The sequence below is a fragment of the Brassica rapa genome, chromosome A08, assembly GCF_000309985.2.
Source record: "Brassica rapa cultivar Chiifu-401-42 chromosome A08, CAAS_Brap_v3.01, whole genome shotgun sequence".
NCBI lineage: Eukaryota > Viridiplantae > Streptophyta > Magnoliopsida > Brassicales > Brassicaceae > Brassica > Brassica rapa.
The window spans coordinates 20,569,424-20,588,420 of record NC_024802.2 but is presented as its reverse complement, the minus strand read 5'-3'; the positions used below and the strand labels follow the sequence as shown (position 1 = coordinate 20,588,420).

Genomic DNA, 18,997 nt, shown 5'->3' with positions numbered 1-18,997 from the left:
ACCAATTTGCTACTTACATTTTGGTTTTTTAAGCCTACTAAGTCGTTTTAAATCTCATTTTGTACTCAAAGATTTACGGAATCAAATCAAATAAAAAGAAAATCTCCCAATTTGAGAAACACGCAGAAAAATATTTTAACTATTTGATATGATAACTAAATTTTCCAAAAACTAATATTAAAATATAAAGAGATTCGATTTTTGATTTTAATGGTCAGGGAGCAAAGGCGCCAACTGGTTTTTGATTTTAATGTGTGCTATACTGTATACAGTATTGTTGATAATTAGTCCAAAGAGAACAACACCTGCCAAAAAACATAACAGATTCATTTGCCTCTCTGTTATCTGTTCATGTGTAGAGAGAGTCATTGGTTGGCTAATAATAATTAAGAAAAAGGTTTAACCAAAGGAAGTTATATGGGCCGTAACAAAGCTCTTTTATATTTTATATGGGCTTTCTATGAAGCCCAAACTGAGGATCTTTTAGTTAACCTAGCAAATATCACATTTATATATTAAAATCATTTTCTGTTGAGCAGCCGCGTTTTCAGCCTGAGGAGGGAAAAGCAGAGACCGTCACGCCATGGGAAGAAGTAAGTTCCTCGATCTCTCTCGTTTAATAGGTTTCTTCAGACACGAGTTGATTGTTTATGTCCTGTAGTAACATTCTTGAATGGTAATAAATTCATTTATTTGAGCTATGTTAGCTGATTAATACCTGATTCGCGTTATAGGACCGGCTAGGTGTTACCGTCAGATCAAGGGCAAACCATACCCAAAATCTCGCTACTGTCGCGGTGTCCCCGATCCCAAAATCAGGATCTACGACGTCGGCATGAAGAAGAAAGGCGTCGACGAGTTCCCTTTCTGCGTCCACCTCGTCTCCTGGGAGAAGGAGAACGTCTCCAGCGAAGCCCTCGAAGCCGCGCGTATCGCTTGCAACAAGTACATGGTGAAGTCCGCGGGAAAAGATGCTTTCCATCTGAGGATTAGGGTGCACCCGTTCCATGTTCTGAGGATCAACAAGATGCTTTCGTGCGCTGGTGCTGATAGGCTCCAGACCGGTATGAGAGGCGCTTTTGGAAAGGCCTTGGGTACTTGTGCTAGGGTGGCGATTGGGCAGGTGCTTTTGTCTGTGAGGTGTAAGGATGGGCATGGTCACCATGCTCAGGAGGCTCTGAGGAGGGCTAAGTTTAAGTTCCCTGGTCGTCAGAAGATTATCGTCAGCAGGAAATGGTATTTTTTTTATCATTTCACATTGTTTTTTTTTTGAGGATTAAATCTTTTTCACGAACTTATAATGTTTGTTGCTTTTTGTTTAGGGGATTCACTAAGTTTAACAGAGCAGACTTCACGAAGCTGAGACAAGAGAAGCGTGTTGTTCCTGATGGTGTTAATGCTAAGGTATCTCATTAGTATTATCACAACTTTGATTCTTGGGTTATTGTGACGTCTTTTGTTTGTTGAGTTTTGACAATGTCTTGGGTCATTTTGCAGTTCTTCTCATGCCATGGACCTTTGGCTAACCGTCAGCCTGGAACTGCATTTTTGCCGGCCACCTATTGAAGTTTCAGAGCTAAATTATATCTAGTCTAAAACTTTTTTTATCCTTGAGAGTATTGTCTTGCATTTTTATACATTAAGTATTCTGAATCTTTTTGAAATGACCTTGGTCCTTTATATGTTGGCCAGTAAAAACATTATTTTGCAAGTTTTGTCGTTGGCTTCTGACTTCTCACTGCGAAACCTTTGACAAGTGAAATCAAACGATTTGAAAACAAAAATTGTCAAATAAGCTGGAAGGCCTGTTGCGTAACAGTAGTATTTAAATCCAAAATACCATTATTTATATTTTGGTGAAATTTTCACTATTTACGTGCTAGATTGTAGATAATTAAGAAAAGATTAATATATATCAGCAAAAGTAATTTGTAATATTAAAACAAAATTTCAACTAATTGTGAATATTAATTGTTTACTTGTGTGCTTGCGCTGGACTGGGAAATAATCTTAAAACTATATTAGGCCTACCGTACTTGAATTAGCCCAATAGTTAAGGCCCATTAGCCTAACGACGTATCTAGAGTTCATACTAGCGATAGCAGCGGACGACGGTTCTCGGCGTGGATCGTCGTCGCGGTTTACTTTCCGTTAGCGATCGGCTTCTCCTCGGTACCTGATCTCTCCCTATCTTATTCTCCCTCTGTCTACTCTACTCATAAGTCCATCACCGTCGTCTCTCTTTCAAGCTTCTCTGAGTTACGAGCTGGTCAACAGCAGGTAACTTCGAATCCTTCGCCTTCCTTCGAAGTTCTTCTCTTAGATCTATAGTAAGAATACTTCAAAATCAACGATCTGATCTTCTCGATGCAAATTTCAACGAGTTTATGCGGTAGAAATCGGAAAAGATGATATGCGTAGTAGTAGTAGTATTCACGAGTTTCGATTTAGTCTAGTTCTCGAGGCTTGATCACGATCTGGAGATGATCAGTTTATTGAAGTCTTGTTACGCTGATACTGTAGAGATTGTTGATTCTTTGAGTTGAATAAGCTTTACTTGAACAAGATGGATCATCAAAATGGATTCGGTGTGGAAGTGACTGGGCTATCTCCAGCTGTTACGGAGAAAGATCTCATCGACTTCTTCTCCTTCTCTGGCGCAATCGAAGATATTGATATTGTTAGGTGAGTGAGTCTTACTTTCCCACCAAATTTGATATCACATTGCGTTATCTTGCATTGATTCAGAAGATAAAAACTCTGTTAACGTTGTTCACGAGGTAAGATCGGGTGAGCAAGCTTGCACTGCTTATGTGATGTTTAAAGATTCTTACTCTCAGGAAACTGCAGTCTTACTCAGTGTAAGTTTGTTGTTTGAATTTGATTCCACCCTTTTTTATTGGAGAATCACTAGGTTCTTTGATTAAACTTCAGGGGGCAACCATATTGGAGCAGAGAGTTTGCATCACTCGTTGGGGACAGCATCACGAGGAGTTTGACTTCTGGAACGCCACTCAGCGGGGTTTTGTAGATGACACAAACTCACATGTATGAACCCTCTTGCTTTTATCTTTCTCTTAATTTTTATCTTCAGTATAGTCTTCATGTTGAAAAGTTTGATGTAGCCTCATCCTCAACGAGGCGACTTTACCGCGGGAGAAGCAGTGACAAAAGCTCAAGAAGTGGTGAAGTCAATGCTAGCCACCGGATTCGTGCTGGGCAAAGAAGCATTAGCCAAAGCCAAAGGCTTTGACGAATCCCACGGTGTGTCAGCTGCAGCAGCGGCTAGAGTATCTCAGCTAGACCAGAGGATCGGTCTCACTGACAAAATCTTTGCCGGAGTTGAAGCTGTCAGACTGACCGACCAGAAGTACCAGGTTTCAGACAAAGCAAGATCAGCCGTCTCTGCCACAGGAAGAACCGCGGCAGCAGCTGCAACTAGTGTTGTCAGTAGCAGTTACTTCTCCAGTGGAGCTCTCTGGCTATCGGGTGCGTTAGAGCGGGCGGCTAAAGCTGCTTCTGATCTTGGTAGCCGTGGCTCAAGGCAGTGATGTGAATAGACCTACGAACTGATCAGAATGGTATTCGACTGTGAATATATATGATGACATTACAAAAAAGACTCAAGACTGAACAAATAAAGAATCATTATTTTCATACGTGTGTTCACCCTGATTTGATTTGTATGCATAAAACGTTATTATCTCCGCTCTTCATAAACGATCTACCATTTTAATCAAAAGTTATATAGAGATAACATAAACTTGAGAGCTAAAATCGTTTATCAGCATATGAATGTCAAACTCCAACGATTGACTTTTTTTGTCCCATAACAATGAATATATACAAAAGAAGGTTTGGTACAAAGATGTTATGTTTCACAGAAACATCAAAACATCCAATCACCAAAGAGTTTTGGAAACACAAACGACCTGAATGAAAAAGATAAGTGAGAGCTGTTGCTTAAAGGTGACGTTTCTGAGAGTAGGAGAGAGTTAAAAAGATTACAACTAACAAACTACTAGTCAGCAGTCCAGCTTTGCTCCACAACATCACGCACTCTTCTGTTGTACTCACGCTTGTTTTCGCTGTACATCAGAGCGGCTTCCGAGTTTGCAGAAGAATTCGTATTAGGGTCACAGAGCAACGACTGCGTATACCAAAGAAGAGAGTCACATTTAAAGCTCTAAGGGCATATTAAAAGATGCAGGTAGGAAGGAGGCATTTAGATATTTACCTGGATGGAGATAAGTATAGCAGCACAATCATATACAGGGGTCCACTGGTTTTGCAGAATGTCCAAGCAAATCCTCCCATCTAAATAAACTGCAAAACAGGTAGAGAAGAATAACGTTAACTTGAGCCAAAAGCTAACAATCGACCAAAAGGGAAATAAAAGAGATTTGTTTTCTCTATGACTTAACTATTTGGATGGAACATTCGTGACACAAAACGAACTCTTGGCGGCTTATTAGGATAATCTTCAGAGAACTGCAGCGAGAGTTTGAAAGTACCTAACAAGAGAATAAGCAAAAACTATAAGAAAACTACTACAACGATTGATCCCAAGAGACTGATCGTAGCAACATAACCTTACCTCCATCCCATGGGCTGTCATCAGGCCTACAAATCCACAGAACAAGAAGGGTAAGTACCCAAAACTACTATTTATATAGAGACTAAAACCAGTATCTATGGTGCTTGCTACGTTACCCGAATATGACAGCGTTCCAGAGCATGATACTATTGTCTTGTGGAGAACCGTTTATTCCGGCAGGTGGGTCTTGCTCCAACATCTTGAAATCCCTCATCAACCTCTTCCTTGCTGGCGTCGACATCCTCCTCTCTAACCTTTCAGACAAAACCTCTGAAAACTTCTACGACCTATATAGTACGATCTTTTGGCCTTTGACGAGCGAGTGGCTCCTTAACCGGATTAAACCGTTAGGGCTAACTGTACCGTCAACCAATTACTTTAAACCCGCAGAATATAGTTTCAATTTTGAAAACTAGAAAAATACCAATTTGACCTGACCGACTTTGAAAACAATATATTTATCCGTTTCATAATAGATTACTAGATTTTGACAGGACGCATCCATACGAATGTTTGGTTTAATCTTATATAAAAAACTACATCAAACCTAATTTTAACCAAAATATTTTAGGTATATATTAATCAGATTTTTATACTTAAATATAATAATTAGTTTATGAATAATTTAAACTGAAATTTATAAATATCCGAATGAAACTAATTTTTTAACTCCAAAATCCAGATAGATCCGAATCGAACTGGAACGGGTATACAAACGCCCACTCCTAATCACGATATATATAACCAATAAATTAACTATTTTAACTCATATTTAGTATTATAGATAATACATATTTAATAACATAATACATATTTAATAACCTGTAATATATGGCAAAACAATTGGTAAGATGAAAAAATGGAAAAAGGTAATTAATAAGATAGTTATGATGAATTAGAAAAGGAATGAAAAATGTTTAAGAAATATGGGTAATTCTACTGTGTATTCTAGTTTTGATAATATATATATGTATATATTCTAGAAGATTTTGTTGTTTTAAAATATATAGATATTTTATATTATCTTTAACTTTATATCAAAAATTGTATAATCAATTAGATTTTTGCAGTTATTTGTCTGATTAGTCGAATGATTTTTAAATTATATTTTTTAAGATAATTTTTTTGTGTTCGAAGAAAAAAAAGTATTTCAAATCTCAAGAGTCATCAGAGCCATTTTTTTTTTATTCCGGTAAATATAGCAGCTTCTCCAATTTTAAAAAGTGTGGTGAATCATTTGCATGTTCTTGTTTCTCATTCTTTACTTTGATTCCTTTTGTGATCGGTTCATACACAAACGAGAGCGGGTTTATAGATTGAAAGAGAGCAAGAAACAGGTACAAGGAAGATCATAAATCTTCGCACACTAAAGTTTTGAAAACACAAAAGACATGAACGGAAAAGATAAGTGAAAGCTGTTGTTGCTTAAAGGTGACGTTTTTGAGAGTAGGAGAAGAGTTGCAAAGATTACAACTAACAAACTACTAGTCAGCAGTCCAGCTTTGCTCAACAACATCACGCACTCTTCTGTTGTACTCACGCTTGCTTTCGCTGTACATCCGAGCTGCTTCCGAGTTTGCAGGAGAATTCGGATTAGGGTCGCAGAGCAATGACTGCGGATAACAAAGAAGATAGAGTCATTCTCATTTCAAGCTTTAAGGGGCATATTAAAAGATGCTGGTGGGAGGCATTTAGATATGTACCTGGATGGAGGTAAGTATAGCAGCAACATCATATATAGGGCTCCACTGGTTTTGGAGGATGTCCAAGCAAATACTCCCATCTGCATAAACTGCAAAGTAGGTAGAGAGGAATAACTTGAGCCAAAAGCTAACAATCAACCAAAGGGGGAAGAAAAGAGATTTGTTTTTCTCTATAACTTACTATTTGGATGGAACATCCTTGACACAAAACGAACTGTTGGTGGCTTATTAGGATAATCTTCAGAGAACTGCAGTGAGAGTTTGAAAGTACCTAACAAGATAATCAAGCAAGAGGTAAGAAAACTACTATAACGATTGATCCCAAGAGATGTATCCTCAGACAGATTCACAGCAACATAAGCTTACCTCCATCCCATGGGGTGTCATCAGGCCTATAAATCCAGAAAACAAGAAGGATAAGTACACAAGTTACTCTTTATGGAGAAACTAAAACCAGTATCTATAGTACTTGTTCCGTTACCCGAATATGACAGCGTTCCAGAGCATGATATTATTGTCTTGTGGAGCACCGCTGATTCCAGCAGGTGGGTCTTGCTGCAACCTCTTGAAATCCCTCATCAACCTCTTCCTTGCTGGTGTCGACATCCTCCTCTCTAACCTATCAAACAAAACCCACATGTAAGTTAAGACCTTTGTCAGCTAGACAGCTTAGAATTAAATATATATTCTGTAAATCATGGAACTTCTACTAAACATGTTCACATATGTTCAGCAGTTTGGGTATGCTAACTAACATGTAACAGATTCTAATCGGTAAAGTTACGACCTTTGTCATCTAGACATCTTACAAGTAACATAAAAACTAAGACTTGAATCTAAAAAAAAACAGCTCAAGGTCGCATCAATTCACAAGAAGAGCTATAGAACCAGCTCAGATGAAAGTAAAAATCTAAGGATCGAGCAAAATAAAACATCGAGGATCAGACATGAAAAGGATACCGTGGAAAACAGATCTCGTTGTTTGAGTAAAAGGAAGAGGTCGGACTCAAGCGAGCATCTGCGTGGCGGCGATGACCGACGGTGAAAGATCAGAGGAATTCGAGAATCAGGTGGGGCTGGTTCACCGTGCGATGAGAGAGAATGGTTTGGAACTCTACTTACGTTTATAGTACGCAGTGATGATGATCTCTGCTGCTCCTCTGACATATCTCTCTAAAGTTGTCGGCTTTGCTTTTGCCCTTTCGACGAGCAAGTGGCTGCTTAACCGGTTTAAACCGTTAAGGCGCCGAAACTGTACCGTCAACCCGAAGAATATTAGTTGCAATTTTATAAAATAAAGAGAAAATACCAATTTGACCTGACCGACGTTGGAAAATATCAAAATAATAAAATACTATTCAATTTGTTTAGAGGATGAGAAAGACCTTAACCGAAATAACCAATTGTCACATTTAACCGGACATAAACTAGAGCCAAACCAATTGAGGAGAGTGATGTCACTAGATGGATCATACAAGCTCATACTCGCAATTCAAATCAAATTGTGACAATTGTTCTTTAATCTAAAACAGCTAAAATAAGACAAGAGACAACGAACTGGTGTTTTTGAGATACAATACAACCGCGTAACACAATGACTTCCACATTTGGTCAAAAAAGACTAAAACAAAAAGCACTACTCTTTAGTCTATTCTGCTAGCTACGAACAAAGAACATTCTCTTTCAAGAACACAATCAGCAAAAGGAAATAAAGAAAGGAAAATGTCTGATAGATTCGCTTGTGGCCCTTAGATTCATCTATCTATTCCATTCATAGTCTCCTCCATAGTTTGGTGAAGCGTTGTTCGTACGGTTTGACTCTTCTGGCTTGATGGAGTTCGCAAATGCGTGCCAGCCTATGAGGTAAGGCAAGACGAACTTGCCATTACATTAAAAAAAAAAAGAGTTTAGTAAAGATGCTAATACGCACAAGACAAGTTATGTAAGAAAAAAAAGAAGAGATTTCAGAGTCTTACATTGAAAGCAGAGACGAGAACAGTAAACTCTGCTCTAGTGATTGGTATGTAAATGCTCTCATCAACATTCAAAAGCTTGTTTTGAACACCTGTTTATATAAAAACCATAAGAGACCAAGTTGTAAACTTTTTTGAAACGAATCAAGAAGAAGATTAAATGTACTTACTTAGGTTGAAGAAGTGGCCAGAACCATCAGGGAGAGGCTCAACTTTCAACACTTTCCTCACCTTTCCTTCATCACTACATACAACAACAAACACAATCAAGCAAAAATAAGATTACATCAAATAAAATCCTCATGTAATGATTGTTTACCTTTTCCCCTTGTTAGGATCATGGAAGAACTCACAAGACTCCCTTGGGCCTAGGCTAACTAGAGTTCCAATCTCTGAAACCGACAATGAGAACACCTGCAAGATTGTCGACATCAAGAAACATTTTTACACCAAAACCAAGCAAAGTTTTATATAATACAGCTAAAGGGATCATCTGAAGTTAAAAAAGGATGAAACCAAACCTGTTTCTTGCTCCAATCGTATTGCCTTACACCAGCTGCAGGAGCAAACTGAAGCAGTAGAAAACCATCTTTGGATAACTTGAAAGCTCCAGACTGCAAAATAAGTAAACAGAAACAAATCACAATCAGTACTACAACAAGTAGAGAGAGGCTCTTTGATCTTTGGGGATAGAGAGAGAGACTAACGTCTAAAGACACAAACTCTGGTGCTCTTGGCTCCACTGTTAACGCAGCTTTCCCTTTGTATATCGAATGTCCCACGTAAAACCTAGCAGGCCCTCCTTCACCTATATCAAATCAAAAACCAATAAAACAACTAAACATCACCTATTGGGTAATACCCTTTTGGTATCAAGCTTCGAAATTTCGAGATTTAAGCAAAGCTAAAACCCTAAAGTTGTAAACTTTGAGACGAGCTCACCGTTCTGTGAAGAAGAAGAAGACGAGTCACCGAACCTCTGCTTCTCGAAGTAATCCGATTGTCGGGACTTCACCGAGAGATTCACCGTCCTCACCGGTTTCGAAGCTAGTCCATGTCGTTTCACGGCGAGACCGCCGCCGGCGACGAGTACTGAAGAAGACGACGAAGAGAGAAAGCGAGGGCTAGTGAAGGGACTGTAACTTGCCGCCATCAGAGGAGAAGATAAGAGTTGCGACATCGCTTTGTCTCCCTCTGCGAATTAAGACAGAGGCAAAAAAAAAGGCGCTTCCTTTACACTCTCTGAGAGACAGGACAGGACTCGAGGAGACGAGACAAAAGATATTCGTTTCCGACATCTTTAATTCTTCAAATTATCACCTGGTCCCCAAAGTATAATATATATTACAAAATGTACCTTTAATTCTTGCAATTACAAAATCGTCCAAAATATAAATACATATTACAGAAAGTAACTATTGTACACGTGGGTGTTCCAAAAAAAAAAAAAAAAAAAAAAAAAAAAAAAAACTATTGTACACGTGGTTTTTTTTTTTTTTCAGAGATATGATTCAATGATTGAGATTTGTTTACATTTTAAAAAATGGATAAAATGTTAAGATATATATATGAGAAAAAGACTAGAATAACACTAAACCAAGTTTTTGTTCCCAAAGTAGCACTCAAGGCTCAAAGTCACAAAAATAGGTTTCATTAAAGAGGTAATGTACACTTATACCCCTAGGGTTAATTAATCCAAACCTTAGGGTTTAGAGTTAAGGGGTGGGGTTTTGGAATTAGGGTTTAAAATTTTATAAATAATAAATAATAAAATAAAAAATAAAAATTTTAAAAACAGTTTCAAAAAGTATTTTTAAATTATAAAAAAAAAATCTGAAAAAAAAATAAAAAAAAAATTGAATTTTTTTTTTTAAAAATTATAAAAATTTCGAATCTGAAAACATATAATCTGAAACTATAAAAAAAAAATTTATTTTTTTTATTTTTATTTTTTTTATTTTTTTTATTTTTATTTATTTTAGTTTGCTTATTTAATTTTAAACCAAGGGTATTATAGATATTTTACCCTTTAATGAATGTCATTTTTGTGACTTTCTCCTTCTAGTGCTATTTTTGAGACATAAACTTCAAAAGGTGCTATTATTGACAATTGCCCTATATATATATACACTTTACCCTTGGAGAGTTATCCTATTGATTTGTTAGATTACTTGGATATAAAGTAAACCTTATGTATCTCTCTCTTCATCAACACAAGAATGTCTAAACAAGAATGCATGAGCATGGAACCGCTGTTGTACCACGACGTCGTAGAGTGCATCATGGAGATGCTTCCGGTGAAATCTCTACTAAGATTCAAGGCTGTATCAAAACAATGGCAATCAACAATAGAATCACGATACTTCCAAAAGAGTCAGTTAAATCATCGTGAGCAATCACGAGATCGAGATGTCCTCATGGTGTGCATACACTAGCACGATTTTGAAGCAGACACAAGCATAGAATCTCTGAGGACACTGGTGTTAGGTTCGTTATCATCGGTTAAAATCCCTACTTCTTGGGAGGACACATTTTACTCAGTTTGTGGGAATAGCTGTGACGGTCTCGTTTGTCTTTACCACTCGGAACCTATGATGTTGGTTTCGGTAAGGACAAGTTCACGGGCATAAACAAGCCTGTTTGGCTAGAAGCTACTACATGCGAACTTTTTGACTTTAGCACCAATACTTGGAGGTTTATTACCACTGCCTCTGCTCCTTATTGGATTAGTAGTTACTATGATCCTGTGTATGTAGATGGGAAACTTCATTGGTTTACTCAATGCAAAGAGACCAAAGTTCTATCTTTGGATCTTCACACCGAAACTTTTCAAGTCATATCTAACGTTCCATTTGCCAACGTAGTTCCTTACAATAACAATATTGTCATGTGCAACCTTGATAACCGCTTGTCCGTATCCCAGAAGATGATGTCCGAGCAAGTGATATGGTTGTTTAGTTCAGGCAACAAGACATGGAACAAACTGTGTTCCATAGATTTGGAGTTGACTTCTTTGCAGTTTGATATTCATATCTCAATCCCGTTATTGCCACTTGCACTTTGGGAGAGGAGGAAGAAGAAGAAGTTGCTGCTTTGTCCTACAGATTTTGGTAGAACACTGGTGATACATGATCTTGAAACAAAATCATATGATGCTCCTTTTTCTGCTGAATCCATTGGATATCATGTTTGTTATTTCCAGAGTCTAATCTCTATTTTATAATAATGATGATACAGTTATTGTTTTCTTATTCTAGTGAGATATGGGGTAGACATTAATGAGCTCTTGCAGTTTGTATACCACTTCTTTCAGTTTGACGTTTCTTTAGTCTCATTGTGACAATTTTTATTGGAAATAGGCAGTATCAAAACAACTAGTAAGCTCTCCTAAACCAAACAGAGATATATATTGCATGAAGGATAGTGATTTATAGTTTAGTTCTCAATTCATTGTAATTTTGTCATAAACAACGACAAAGACCTAATGACACTGACCAAATTAATGCCAAACTTTTATCTCCTTTTGGAAGCATCAACACATGAGACAAGACAAAGAGATTTAATAAAAAAAATAGAGGGAGATTTTATATTAGATCTAAGGTTTTTTTCTTTTTTTTCCACATGAAAATGAACCTGAATTCTAAAAAGAATAATTAACCCCACTCATAGGAAACACTCCCTTCTGCTTACTTTCTCTCTTTTCTTGGACGACAAGCAACTACAAAGCATAAGCTTTTTTTTTGGCTGGAAGGGGACAAAATGGTAGTTTTAATCAGCAGGGTGTACCCGGCTTGCAGCCAAGTGCTCCTGCGTCCATGGTGAGTTTACGGACCATAGTTCCCGGTTGAGGTCGTATGGCAAACTTTTTCGGGACAGGGTTAATCGGTTTAGGGCTCCATGCATTTTGTTTTCCGGATTGCACAAAGTAAGCTCCATTCAAGAAGTAATCTCCTTCTGATTGCCAGTTCCACATTTTCCAGTTAACGTAAGGTGTGTACTCTCTCTTTGTAATCTGTTTGGCTTGTTCGTTAGGAGGAGCAATGAAACGGTTGCCTTGGCTAATGATTGTAGGGTTCATGTTTCCACCAATTGCGTACATCTCCCAATGTGTGTAGTCATTGTTCACCACATGGATCGTTCCGAATCTGCAACGAGGCATCCTTTGATCCAGTCTCTTACCAAAGTGGTTGAACGCAACCGTTATCTGCATTTTCTTGTCGATCACGTGCTTGTCATTGGCCCCAAATAGCATCACCTGTTTAGTCACAACCAAATTCAAATAAGGCTTTAGAAGAGGTATTAATCTACTTTGATAAGTTTTCTCATTTCCAGGCTAAATATTAGAAGGAATGAAGGCCTCGTGTAATTCATTATTTATGGTTTAGAACCAGAACCGGTACTAAACATAAAAATAAGTGAAACATTTGTCTTTGACTCTATATAATTATAAATTTCAAAATTATTTTTGTAGAAAAATTGTTAAAATTTAATTTAAATTGTATCCCCTAAAATCTCAACGCATCCTATATATTATATACAATGAATCTACTGTTATGGCAGTCACAAAAAATGTACGTTACAAAATTTTTTATTTTTACCTCTTCATGGTCGGTGAAATGGCTGTTGGAAATAGTTATAGCAGTGGAGCCAAGAATCGCATCAATCATACCATCTGAACATCTAGTCATCGAGACATGATCGATCCAAACATTCGTTGCACCAAACAAACTGATTCCATCACCATCGCTTACCGTCCTAAGCCCTATATGCTGCTCAGAGTCTCTGATCAAACCACCGCTCTTAGGAACAACGTGCTTGACATAAATATTGTGTATGATCACATTGTTCACAAACTGCAGCGTTAATCCAGCTCCTTCCATGATGTAAACCCTAGCTCCACGTCCATCTATTGTTTTATCGCTCGTTATGATCAGTTCTTGTTGCAAGTTTATGATCATGCTGCTTCCGAATATGATCCAAAGCGGTCCGTCTCTTGTCACCGCGTGCCTTAACGTTCCTGGCTTAGGGTTGATAAGATCGTCATCGGAGGCGTCGTTGACGACGTAGATAGGTCCGTCTTTGCCTCCGGTGGTTCTCCTGCCGAACCCGAGTACACAATCCGCTAGTTTCTTACGGTTCTTCTCCCAGTCACCGTTGCATCGCCAGCATCTGTCTATAGGGTTGTACGCTACGCATTTTCCGCTTCTCTTTAGTTTCCGACCATTTCTCACCTGTGAGAGCTCTCTCCTTGTGCTGTTGGTTGATTCCGTGGCGTCCACGGCTCTGTTAAGAGAAACCAGATTGATTTATTAGGTTACTTGTTTAAGAAGTTAGGTTAAAATTTTACTAACAAAGACAAAAAAAAAAAAGGACTCACAAAGCGACATGGTAATTCAAATGGTCGGTGACGTTAAGAGGATTAGGATCGAAAGAGGCAATGGTTTGTTTCAACGCATCGCCTTGACGTTGTAACCAGTAATTGTCGAAGACAGCAACATTGGCTCCAACGTGTGGAGTCAATGTTGCTAATAACGACAAGCAGAAGACAAAAAGGTAGCCGCCAATATTCAAAACCGCTGCTGTCATTTGAGAATGCGGCGATAAAAGCCGCTGGGATATGTTTTTCCTGTTGAAACCACAAGCAGATGTTGTGGTTTCAAGATCGTCTTGTCAAGGGATAAAAATTGTAGGTTTGAATCACCAATTGCTTTAATAGCAAGGGAATGGAGAGAGAAAGATGGAGATGAGAAGGGTCAATGGATGATTAGGAATTAACAGAGATTAGCTAACCATTGATTAAAATCTCTTTTTGTCATTTCACTTAAAACCCAATTTTAGTGTTCGATACCTTTGTGTGTTATCCTTCTTTTGTGAGGGTAATTTAAGTTATTTTTGCCTTTATCTAATATTGTGTTTAGTGAGCTAGATTATGCACCTTTGAAACTTGAGGTAGCTATTTTTGTTTTTACTAACAATACATAAGATAAGTTTGCATAGTGTATATGAATAATACACGGTTCCAACCAAACTATGGGAAATAATGAAAAACAAAATAACTGTTAGTATGCGTCCATAGTACACGGTAACCCTGGGAAGTATTATGTTCTCTTCCTCTGTTCCAGTATATGTTTTTGAAAATTTTATGTTGTCTTGTTGCTTCTTTAAAGTGATTTTAGTTCATGATGAAGCAGCAAGTCATTTGAGACAAACTCTTAACTACGGTAGCTAAGTTTAGAGGATATTTTTATGAGTTAACGAGTGAACTCTTTCACATAACATGTTTTATACATTTTCCAGTAATTTTTTTTTCTATCAGTCGACACTGGAAACCAATTATAACTGTATTACACACACTTGACCCAACATAACAGTTGCAGATCTCAGTACTAATCAGGGCTCAATCGATCAGTCTTAATTGATTGAAGCAGTATATTTTGAACAGATAACATCGAACTTTTTTCAATGTCGAGTTAGAAGAACAATGTAACTTGTGCGATACAAAAAGAAACTTTGAGCCAACAAGCTTTATAATTCAACAGAGAATCAAACGAATAAAATTAACAAAACGAATAAAATTAAGCTAATTCCAAATAGATAATCTATTATGAAATAAAATAAAAAGATATTTCTCATTAATTGTTTTCAATGTTTTTTGAACCAATGCAATTTTATCACTAATAATACAATTATGATTAAAAAAATCAATTATGGCATAGTACAGTTGTAGTTCTCCTATCAAATTTGACTACTCTTAAAGATTGCATATCTTATCATATCATTATTTATTGCAGTAATTGTTATCAAATTAAGAAGAAAAACTAAAGACAGAATTTTATCAGAAACATAAGACAAATTAGTCATAGCTTTAAAACATTAATCTAAGTTTAAGGGTGTACCAGAGATTGTTACTACTAACAGCACTAACAACAACTACGGTGATATGATCCGGTTGAACCATATTAACCCATAATCCAAAACATTTCTGGTTCAATTGCCGTACGGTTTTAATAACATAACCAAACTAAATGTAATTCTAATCATGCAACGACCGAGTGAGCCACCCATATCTCCTTTTGATTATTGACTACTCTTTTGATGGAGAAGAGTAGATTAAACATAACAAATTCATTTAGTGAAAAGTATTGAGTTTATTGATTTAGTGAAAAGCAAAAAAAGTTTATGTTTGTTATCAAACGACAAAAAGAGCTTGGTTGATTCATGTGGTTTGCAGCCAATTAATGGATTTTATCGCCAACCTAACTATTCAGGGATAAAAGAGGTGCCGACGGCGGAGTATTCTTCTTGCTCCCACTCCCACCTTCCAAGGCCTCCTTCAAACCGGTTCCTATTACTTTCGTCGAAGATTTCATTAACGTATCCTGTGTGTTACGATTCTTGTAAAGTTGAGAGACTCGACGGCTAACATGTACGATGCATGGAAATACACAAATACCAAATAATTAAATATGCTACCAAGAAAATGAAAAAAAAATGGGGGAAAAGTTTCATGTAATAAAAGTCTTTTATGTTTCGGGTATTCATTTACTGTAATATTATAAACCGCATTTATAATAAATCAATTGAACCTATCATTCTGATTGCAAACACTGAAAAAAAGTCTGAGCTGCATTCACCAAAATGATTAGTTAATAATCAAAACTTTACCTTAACACGCTTTATGTTAGTTTATCGAAGATTATGCTTTTAGTATTAATAAATAATTAAGTAATAACCTTCTTTCTTTCTTTTTACAATGCAAGTGTTATACTATATTGTATCATAAACCACAGTAGAATAAGGTTAATTGATAAGAATGATTTTGTATTAGTAATATTGATGTGTTCAGTCAGAGATCACTATTGGTAACGAGACGAATATCGACGCAAAAAAAAAGTGAAATGGCAATGTTATCTGATAACAATTTTACGGTCAAATTGTCAAAGAATGCACTATTTTTGTCATGTTTTGTATAAATGCAGTGTTCACCAATTATTAAATGACACGTAAAACAAACAAGGAGATATCTTTCCTTTATTCTATCATCACGTGCTCGTCGCCTTTATTATGGTTTTTTCTATACCGTTTCTGTACCTTTTTGCAATTCTTTTCCGATCGTTTTATTGCTTAGCCTACCATGTCTATACATGTGTCAGGTGATCAGCCGCTCGGCTCAAAGTCGGTTTTGTCCTTTTTGAGTCTATATTTGTAATCAGTGTAACAATGATCTCTATTTTTCATGTAACAATATAGTGTAGTTAATACTAAGAATAAAGCTAAAGAAACACTATATAATAATGTGTAGTCTAAAACTCATATAGATGTCAATATTATTACAAGACAAGAAGATCACCAAAGCGATTCCTGCTCAGCATAGGATTTCCCATCTTCCGTGGGAACAGCTAGCAAATGGCGCAGATCAGACTTGTTACCAACGAGCATCACCACAATGTTAGGGTATGTGTGGTTCTTGAGGCTCCTTAAACCACCGGTCTACGTTCTCAAAAGCTCCACGGTAGTATGCACTGGTGAAGGCACGGTACCTGTGACCAGAATCAAACCCGAGTCTTAACATGATGCCGTGAATCAGCAATAAATCGAGCAAATATGATAATAAAACTATAGGCTTCCTATAATCAATCATTTGTCATGGAAGAATATTCTTACTAGACTCTGCTGAACACACATTCACTACTCAAAAACTAAACCTTTAATTAGTCAAGATCATTCATAACACACATATCCCTAAAAATAATTCAATACCCAATTACTAAATAAAGATACACGTATAAGGCCGATAGGTTCAATTCCAATGTAGCCTCACGACTTAGATCTGAGTAACGGAGTTATTAACCTTCGAGACACTATTAAAAAACTGAAGAACGAGACGAGGAAACGTAACCTTTCTTGACCAGCAGTGTCCCAAATCTGAGCTTTGATAACCTTTTCATCGACTTTCAAGTTCTGAGTGGCGAACTCGACACCAATGGTGGACAGAGAGAGATGAGTGTGAAGGTGTAAACTGAGATTTGAAATAAACTCGCCAAAATGGTGTAAAAGTTTACGTGACTGTTGGTGATAGTCTTTGATTATAAAATGAGATCTGGACTGTTGATCTGTTGAGCGCGTAGGTGACTGCAGGAATTTTGATAACCTCTTGACGGATTTACCCTCGACAATCAATGCCATGTGGTGGACGACGATCTTGTCTCAACTGACTACGTTTTTGTGACAACAGGTAATAAAACAATAGTACTATCAAATATGCACTTTGAATTACTCAAGTCTTCTTCTAGTCTGTTTTTGTATAATGATTTTCAAAGCAATTTTTGTTCATGTACATTCGTGTGTTGTAACAGGTCGACCATTTTTATATATTGCTGAAATGTGCTTTTTTTAGTAATAATAAAATAATTATGTTTGCATCATAGGAATAGACTTCTTACAAAATGTGAACAGTAACAAAAGTAATGAAAGCAAGCATTGGAACAAGAATGCTCTCAACAACCTTAATATAATTTATGTATTCTTAATAATACAAGAAATTTTTTTTACAAAGACAAACAAATAATCGCAGTGACACAGCAAGCAACACCATGAACTATATCAATCACATTACTAACATAGTTTAGTCTTTCATTAGTGGAGAACAATGCATACACAATTCATCATCACAACTCTAACCCTATAACAATAAAAAAAACTTGAAAAACAATGATCGACCCAAAACGCAAAATTCACAACTACAAAAACCTAGCAAATATTAAGATGAAACAAGGACTATGTCTATAACCCCGCACTTGCGCGGGGCAATGCCCCTAATAATTTAGAAAAAAAGGTCTTCTTTTACTATCAACTTGAGATGTTAATATATTCATATTTAATATTTACAAAGAATTTTAATACAAATATCGAAAAGTATATATAGTCATTCTATTAATTAACCTGTACTATAGCGTAATAAAATAATTTTAAAATAATAGTTAGTTTAATATGTATTTTGCTGATTTATAATATTTTTATGCAGAATAATATATGGTCGTATAAGTTTTGTTTATGTAAGTATAAATATATAATCATCAAAGCATACTATTCTTCCGTTTATTTGGTTTGTTTTATATTTGATTTAGTTTATCTCTACCAAATTACTGACATAATATAAAGCAAAAATAAATCCTCAAATATAACATAAATATATAAAAAAAACAACAACAATTACTAATAGTAGCAATGACATTGTCCTAAACAACTACAAAATATATTTTTAGTGACTAAGATTACCTCAAAGTTAAAACTTTATTTTCTACGGTATTAGATAATTTGACGGAAAAAAAAATAATTCTGGTAATTTAAAACGCATTCTCATTCTTTTAACATACTCACTTACAACCAACTGAACACAGAAGAAAATGTACAAAGTTATATATTTCATAAAAATTGATATATTGAATTCCGCGCCTGCCCCAGTGAAGAGATAATATATTGTTAAAAGAAAAAATGAAAAGATGATTATGTACAAAAAAAATTATTAGTAGTAATTAGTATCACAAGAAAAATAGAATACGCTTTAAGATATTTTTCATAAGTTGGCCCAAAATAATATTTATCGTAATTGTTTTCAATGTTCTGAACCAATGCATTTGTGGAAGCCCCTAGTCCAGTGGTTTGACTAAAGATTCATTAATGTTTCCACAACAGAAGGTCTGGGTTTCGAATCTCAGCAAAGG

General features: G+C 36.3%; 6 protein-coding genes across 13 annotated transcripts; 3 read left to right on the top strand and 3 right to left on the bottom strand.

The window, feature by feature from the left end:
- The first annotated feature begins 504 nt into the window (after positions 1-504).
- Positions 505-1,726, top strand: LOC103836078 (60S ribosomal protein L10-1). Its single transcript, XM_009112302.3, has 4 exons — positions 505-593; positions 735-1,236; positions 1,323-1,404; positions 1,498-1,726. The coding sequence occupies exons 1-4, from the start codon at positions 584-586 to the stop codon at positions 1,564-1,566; spliced, it is 663 nt and encodes a 220-aa protein (XP_009110550.1). The 5' UTR covers positions 505-583; the 3' UTR covers positions 1,567-1,726.
- Positions 1,727-2,000: 274 nt separating this feature from the next.
- Positions 2,001-3,763, top strand: LOC103836077 (binding partner of ACD11 1). Of its 7 annotated transcripts, none has more exons than XM_033277918.1 (5): positions 2,001-2,280; positions 2,552-2,685; positions 2,786-2,861; positions 2,935-3,048; positions 3,126-3,763. In XM_033277918.1, exons 2-5 carry the CDS (start codon positions 2,567-2,569, stop codon positions 3,549-3,551), a joined length of 735 nt encoding a protein of 244 aa, XP_033133809.1. In that variant the 5' UTR covers positions 2,001-2,280; positions 2,552-2,566; the 3' UTR covers positions 3,552-3,763. The 7 variants fall into 7 exon arrangements, with proteins under 7 accessions (XP_033133809.1, XP_009110549.1, XP_033133808.1 ...); XM_009112301.3 differs by having other exon boundaries at positions 2,007-2,280; positions 2,524-2,685; XM_033277917.1 differs by having other exon boundaries at positions 2,010-2,280; positions 2,567-2,685.
- Positions 3,764-3,864: 101 nt separating this feature from the next.
- Positions 3,865-7,520, bottom strand: LOC103836076 (ubiquitin-conjugating enzyme E2 1). 2 transcript variants are annotated; one of them, XM_033277926.1, is made up of 6 exons: positions 7,261-7,520; positions 6,782-6,919; positions 6,667-6,692; positions 6,482-6,571; positions 6,301-6,389; positions 3,865-4,150 (listed from the first exon to the last, which is right to left on the bottom strand). In XM_033277926.1, exons 2-6 carry the CDS (start codon positions 6,904-6,906, stop codon positions 4,022-4,024), a joined length of 459 nt encoding a protein of 152 aa, XP_033133817.1. In that variant the 5' UTR covers positions 6,907-6,919; positions 7,261-7,520; the 3' UTR covers positions 3,865-4,021. The 2 variants fall into 2 exon arrangements, with proteins under 2 accessions (XP_033133817.1, XP_009110545.1); XM_009112297.3 differs by lacking the exon at positions 3,865-4,150 and adding an exon at positions 5,888-6,210.
- Positions 7,521-7,802: 282 nt separating this feature from the next.
- On the bottom strand, positions 7,803-9,551 carry LOC103836074 (single-stranded DNA-binding protein WHY1, chloroplastic). The gene is made up of 7 exons (XM_009112295.3): positions 9,216-9,551; positions 8,981-9,081; positions 8,795-8,887; positions 8,593-8,687; positions 8,444-8,517; positions 8,277-8,365; positions 7,803-8,178 (listed from the first exon to the last, which is right to left on the bottom strand). The coding sequence occupies exons 1-7, from the start codon at positions 9,451-9,453 to the stop codon at positions 8,059-8,061; spliced, it is 810 nt and encodes a 269-aa protein (XP_009110543.1). The 5' UTR covers positions 9,454-9,551; the 3' UTR covers positions 7,803-8,058.
- Positions 9,552-10,208: 657 nt separating this feature from the next.
- LOC103836286 (F-box/LRR-repeat/kelch-repeat protein At1g09650) lies at positions 10,209-11,845 on the top strand. The gene is made up of 2 exons (XM_033278119.1): positions 10,209-10,707; positions 10,842-11,845. The coding sequence occupies exons 1-2, from the start codon at positions 10,493-10,495 to the stop codon at positions 11,494-11,496; spliced, it is 870 nt and encodes a 289-aa protein (XP_033134010.1). The 5' UTR covers positions 10,209-10,492; the 3' UTR covers positions 11,497-11,845.
- LOC103836073 (probable pectate lyase 3) lies at positions 11,773-13,961 on the bottom strand. The gene is made up of 3 exons (XM_009112293.3): positions 13,651-13,961; positions 12,872-13,556; positions 11,773-12,528 (listed from the first exon to the last, which is right to left on the bottom strand). Exons 1-3 carry the CDS (start codon positions 13,857-13,859, stop codon positions 12,046-12,048), a joined length of 1,377 nt encoding a protein of 458 aa, XP_009110541.1. The 5' UTR covers positions 13,860-13,961; the 3' UTR covers positions 11,773-12,045.
- Positions 13,962-18,997: the final 5,036 nt, after the last annotated feature.